Source organism: Drosophila suzukii, chromosome 3, assembly GCF_043229965.1.
Source record: "Drosophila suzukii chromosome 3, CBGP_Dsuzu_IsoJpt1.0, whole genome shotgun sequence".
NCBI classification, from domain to species: Eukaryota; Metazoa; Arthropoda; class Insecta; order Diptera; family Drosophilidae; genus Drosophila; species Drosophila suzukii.
Window position 1 is genome coordinate 78,445,574 of NC_092082.1, and position 6,200 is coordinate 78,451,773.

Consider the following 6,200-nt stretch of genomic DNA (forward strand, 5'->3'; position numbering starts at 1 on the left):
GAGTGATAACTGATAGCCGCATGAGATAAACATTTTTTAACAGATCAATTATTTCTTGATGGATTGAAAATCTGCACATCAATTATTTTAGTTTTATAAAAAATAGTCATAAGACTGTTGATAGCGGATGGAAGATATAATTATGAGCTCATAAAAGTACGTGTTAGTATTAGTTACAATAATAAATTAGCAAATATTCAAAACCAGTTTATGGCATTCACATTCCATAAAATTTATCTAGGCTATAATGCATATAAAGAGTGATTCATTTGGAAATTTATTTTTAAATATTATTCAAATAACACTTGGTTGTTTATTAACTTGATTATTTAATTAGTAAATATAGGTATCAAGGCGATACATGTCCAAACACTTGGGGATTACTTTGTCGGGCGTCCAAAAATTCCAAAAATGTTACGGGGAAACTCGCAGAAATATCGTTGTGAGAATATATTTGTTGGTGGCCCCAGGGACATCCGCTGACCATTTAAAGCGAACGTAATCGTGGGGCTTTTTTGTCGCCAGAAGACTCTCTCTATGGAATGGTACTCCTTCTGTTGCTTCTCCGCGGTTAGATAAGAAAAGAGGGGCGTAGCCTGGGAGGGGGTCTTGAGCGGTAAGCCACCTCTTTCAGCTAAAATCGTATATAAAATATTGTAGTCAAAACTGTGCCTTAAAAATTTTGTTTTAAAGAACCCGCCCCCTCAATAAAATCCTGGCTACTCCAGTGAGCAAAAGTGCCAATGATACGATACGATGTACAATCGTACTGGCAACCATAGAGATAAGGCACACTTTTGCTTTTGCGATAACGCAAACACTGAAACAATTTCAGGCAATCAATTAATGAGCCAGCTGATATCGCCAATTCCTCTTGGCCAACTAACGTCAGTTAGTTCGAGTTGGAATTCGATTCGCAGCGGGTCGAGAGTGCGAGTTCGGGCCAAAAAGGAAAAAAGAGCAAACAAATAAATAAAGAGCACAGTGGGCAGTTAAAAGGTAACCCATCGGTTCATCTAAGCTTGTAAATCAAGATACGAAAGATATGGCGCAGACATCGGTATCTCAGGATCTGATGTCATTCCAGTGAAAGCAATAAATAAATCTCAAATCACAATTGCCAGCCTGCCGATGGCTGCAAGCAATTTTCCCATAATCATGGCCTAAAAATACGTGATTAACTATTTTATTCGTGTCCTTATGTAATAAGCATTCATTAATGATTGCTTCATGTGCCAAGAATTCCCTGGCTTTGTGATAACTGCAAAAGTAAAATAATGCCAGCGAGCGGCAAAAAGCAGAAAGCAAATTGTGTTTATCTAATCGGACAGGTAGCCACCACACAGGTGAAAAACGGTACTCTTCTATGTACCTTTGTATCTCTGCATGTAAAGGTATCTATCTATCTATAGCCCATTGCCCATTTGGATTCAATAGTTTCCCAGAACGCATTGATTCCACATCGACGGAATGGTCAAGGCAGGCAATAGGACCTTGAAATACTTCCGACCCATATCGGTCAAGTATGGGTAAATATCTAGCTAACAATAGACGGAGATCGGCGCTTAGATTGTGCACACCTGCCAATCTTTTGGAATACCAAAAGTGTCAGTCAGTTGAAAAATAAAATTATGGTTTAATACAGTTATAGAAATTAAAATCGTAATCCTTGGGCTTTCGTAAAAAAGGTCTAGTGCTTGATATATTTTCAAGAACTTTGAAGATAAGCTCTAATGGATTTCTTCTTTCAAAGACTGGGGCCTTTCCCATATGTTTCTGAGTACTACAATTTGTAAATGTAAACAAAGAAAGGGCTTATTGACAAATGCTTTCATGCATTAGTTGCTGCATAGCGTTATCATCAAAACAAATAGAACAAAGAAAAGAGAAATGAGTGTGGAATTGCGCAGTTTACTACCCACTTACGCGTGGAACATTGAACTTGAAAAACACCAATAAATGAAATAAACGATAGATAAATGATAATAAATGATAATAAATTGTGATTTCCCTTTCTCGTATTTCCCAGGATGCCACGTAACGGCTACGAAAATGGAGTCCCAGCCGGGGAACCGGCCAATGGGCACTATGACGAGATCAAACCCACGTACGCCCTGGAGCACTTGGCCACCTTCAAGCTGAAAACCGAGGCGGAGATCAAGCATCCCAAGGAGAAGATGAAGCTGCTGATCGAACTGGACAAAACTGGTGGCATTTGGCCGCACAAGATGTTCATGAGCTTCAATGGCCAGTGGTTGGTCATGCTGGACAGCGAGATGAAGGAGATTGAGAACTTTCCGGGCAGTCTGATCACCGAGCCCACAGCCTTCATCAGTGAACATCCCCAGGAGGCGTACAATAACATCCTGGTCTTCTCAGTGCCGGGAATCTCGCTGGGAAACACCGAGATGCACATCTTTCAGGTGACTGATGTCAGTTCAGTTCATTTGGTAGAGGATCTGAAGACGGTGAGTTTATAGGACAAATCTTTATCAATCTTTATAACACCATTCCCATTTACAGCTGAGCAAGGGAACTCCTGTAACGATTGATCGTAATAAAACCCCGATTCTGCTGCCCAAGCCGGAGAGACCCCAAGCCCAGCAGGCCAAGGATCAGTATGGAATAGCTGCAGCAGTGGCGGGGATTGCAGCGGAGAAGAACGCCCAGGATAAGGAGCAGACCGAGCGGGATGTCCAGGTGATCAATCACTGTTTCGAGGACATCGAGCGATTTATGGCCCGACTTCATTATGCCGCCGAGGCCCTCAACGAGCTGAAGTTGCGCAAGGAGCAGCATAATCCTCATGGGGAAGGACTTCTGGTCCTAAGATCGCGACCACCAATCGAGAGCGAGTTCCACGACATCCTGGCCAAGGTGAAACTGGCGCTCATCTACTCGGTGCGGTTGCAGAACCACTTCACCAAAACCACCGATCCGGTGCACAATGTCTTCATATCGCTGCAAACCATCGTCACCGTTTGCAATGATATCTATGTGGATGCGGGTCTGCCAGAGGCTGTGGTCAATCCCCTCCTGCGTCGCGAGACCATCGCCTTCCTCAACGGAACCCTCGACTCCAACGAGAAGCAGTTGTGGCAGAGCCTGGGGCCCAACTGGACGGTTCCTAAGGACCAGTTCAAGGATCACAAGAGCTCGTATCATCCTATCTTTTACGACGATTGGTCGCCCGACTGGGTGGTTGATGAGGAGGTGCAATACCTGGCTCCTGCTCTGAAGAAGACCACTACGCCTTCGCCGGTGCCGGTCCCCGTGCCCCCGAGTCCGGGTCACGGAAATCGCACCTGGCTGAGTCGCCTGGAGAGCCGCAATGTCAAGATCGCCGAGGTTACATTCAACAAGTCGGCCACCAACGACAAGGAACTAAAGGTCACCAAGGGGGAGTACTTGGAGGTATGTTACTATAAAAAAAGGAATTTATATAACCTATAATAGCTTAAATAATGGCAGAGTGAAAAGTAGATACTAGCATCAAACCAAATTAGGCACTCTAAAAGTTATTAAAATTGATTTTATTTTATTGTCAAGTTGTTTTTTAGGTTAATAATTCTAATTATTTGCTGACGTAGGTGGCATTATTCGAGATTTTAAAGATATCTTCCAGTTAAAAAAAAAAAGAAATGATATATGTGTTAAATTTGTGAACTGCTAAACATTTAAACATCACTTTTATTTTAAGCTTTTAGTTGTTTTTCTTGCAGAAAAGTATGTTGCAAAAACCTCAAAGATAATAAACAAAGGGTTCATAAAGCGAGATAAGGGATGAATATAAAGATAAGAAAAATTCTTAGACGGGGTGTTATCACGAGTCAAAATGTAGTACTATGAGAATCACCGAAATATTTCTGTAGAGGTTTTTAACGAGTAGTAGGTCAATAACACGCAGTTCAATATAACAGAACCTTTTAAACATTGTTTTTATTTTTACTGGAACTAAGTATACCTACAATCTTATCAATTAAGCAATTGCATACTTATTGAGATAGCGAGGGTTATAAAATGATATACCTCTTCTGTTTCTAAGATTATCGATGACTCTCGCAACTGGTGGAAGGCCCGTAACTCGTATGGAAGCATTGGCTACGTGCCAAACACCGTGCTCACGCCGTACAATTTTGAGCCTGGAGTAAATGGAAGGGATACGGAATCGCTGGCATCAGTGGCCCTAACCGAGAATGGTGGCGAGGAGGCCAACAACCCTCCGTTGTACCGCAATACCATGGCCATGTATACCGCTCCCGTGGAGCAGCCGGTGGCCAATGGCAAACCATTGCCGCGCTCGTACTCGATGCCCAATGCTGTGCCCGTTCCACCCCCGATGCCACCAACTGATAGTCAACCGCCCACGCCCAGCGGCACCCTTAAACGCAACATGGCTGCGGCAGGAGCCCTAGCAGGTTAGTCCTTAATTACGGAATAGCCCACCACTAAGAGAATACCACCCCTTGTAAATCTGAAATATGGGTGAAGTTCCCGAGAACTACACACAGAAAATTTGGGAAAGGAGAATGCCAAGATCAAGTTTTCTTACTTATTCGAGAAGAATCGTTCTTAAAATAAAGAAGAAAGTGCTCTTTTGTTCAAGATAATGCACATTTGAAGTAAAGAGGAGTCGATTCTCTTTTTCCAACACTTTATTTTGATTTAGAACGAGTCGATCTCAGCTTACTTCTAGGATCGAAAATCGGTTTTTTATATATAATTTGAAGGCTTTAGAAGAAGTTCTGTTATTTCTTATGAATATACATTAATGGTTGCATTTTACTCCCTACCCATTTTCCTAGCCATGCGGGCACGAAACGATTGCGATGCCGATGATCAAGCCTACTACATGCAGGATGATGTGAACGACGAGCTGCGAGTTCTGTTGCAGCAGCGGGAGAGGCGCAAAGACCTGGAGATCCTGAAGACTCCTGAGATCTTCATCACCCAAAACTCGAAGCCGCGGGAAGTGGAGGAGTGGCTGAGGGGCAAGGGCTTCTCCGACAACATCATCAAGCGTCTGCACACTCTCTCCGGCGAGGAGATCTTCGCCCTGTCACCACACACCATCGAAAGCTACTTTGGCCAGCGGGAGAGTCGCCGCCTCATTTCCCAGATCGTGCTGCAAAAGAACTTCTGCGAGGTTAGTCCTTGAATATATCTATCGATCAAGTAGAATCATATTTACTATTAAAATCCCCTTTCCAGTACAAAACCATTCGATCATCGGAGCTATCTGCCAAATTGGCACGTGCTCGTCAAAAGGCCGATCAATCTAATGGCAATCCTAACGAGGTCTTCTAAGATTCCCGATTTGAATAGTTCGAGCCTGGAGAAACGCAACAATGCCTCAGAAGCGCTAAGTTTTGCCATTAATTTATTTATGTGTAATATTCCTTCATTTATGTTAAAAAGTGTTCATACGTACATTAAAAAACCAGACAAAAAACAATGCTTCTGATATTTAATTTCCATTTTGGCTTACATTTCCATTAAAAACATTTCCTTATTTTAGAAAAAAATATTTATAAAATTAAGATTTGTCATTGGAACTTCCTGAAATTGCAATAAAAATACTTTTCCTTACTTTGAAACACGAAATAATTATGCACAATTACCTTATTCAACGCTCCGACATGATTAATTAGGCATGAATATGTTTATCATAACAGGAACCTTTATATAAACTGGTTATTGAACTGCCTTATTGCAATGTTTATTGGTTAACCCAGATACCTTTTATGTCTAACTCCATTTCGAACTGCAGACGTCAATCAGTGCACTTGCATAACATCCGAATTGAATTGGATATTCAATAACATGATTTTCAGTGATATGAAGAAGTACCGACAACTACTTAGTATCAGATGCAATTTAAGTGCAATAATACTGCCAAGCCAAAGTGGTAATCTTCATAAATTTTGAATCGTAAATGCATCCTAAAAGTCTGAGAAGCGGGCGTTTAAAACCGGTAAGGGCGTATATCTGCTTTATGTGGCACATTGCGGGGGAAACATTTAAAAATGTAAGTCAGGCGCCTGTTCACCCAATAATTTGGATCTGCGAAGTCACATGTTTCAAGGCTCCAACCGGTCTCTTGTGCGCCTGGTTATATGGTTGTACATATGTACAATCACGTGTACTTAGTCGTTAAAACATTAAAAAGTACAACATTTATTTGATACAGATTCGGAATT

At 41.8% G+C, this 6,200-nt stretch overlaps 1 protein-coding gene across 2 annotated transcripts; it reads left to right on the forward strand.

Annotated features, from left to right (window-relative positions):
• Window positions 1-853: 853 nt before the first annotated feature.
• On the forward strand, window positions 854-5,455 carry LOC108020228 (epidermal growth factor receptor kinase substrate 8). 2 transcript variants are annotated; one of them, XM_036817947.3, is made up of 6 exons: window positions 854-999; window positions 2,030-2,468; window positions 2,524-3,414; window positions 4,046-4,418; window positions 4,806-5,146; window positions 5,212-5,455. In XM_036817947.3, exons 2-6 carry the CDS (start codon window positions 2,031-2,033, stop codon window positions 5,305-5,307), a joined length of 2,139 nt encoding a protein of 712 aa, XP_036673842.3. In that variant the 5' UTR covers window positions 854-999; window position 2,030; the 3' UTR covers window positions 5,308-5,455. The 2 variants fall into 2 exon arrangements, with proteins under 2 accessions (XP_036673842.3, XP_036673841.3); XM_036817946.3 differs by lacking the exon at window positions 854-999 and adding an exon at window positions 1,399-1,529.
• Window positions 5,456-6,200: the final 745 nt, after the last annotated feature.

What these genes read in the sequence shown, in the direction of transcription:
- LOC108020228 (XM_036817946.3), top strand. Translation starts at nt 1,471, where the DNA reads ATGGTCAAGGCAGGCAATAGGACCTTGAAATACTTCCGACCCATATCG. An exon ending in CCCATATCGGTCAAGTATGG is followed by an intron (nt 1,530 to 2,029) that starts GTAAATATCTAG and finishes CGTATTTCCCAG; the next exon opens with GATGCCACGTAACGGCTACG. An exon ending in CCAAGGGGGAGTACTTGGAG is followed by an intron (nt 3,415 to 4,045) that starts GTATGTTACTAT and finishes TCTGTTTCTAAG; the next exon opens with ATTATCGATGACTCTCGCAA.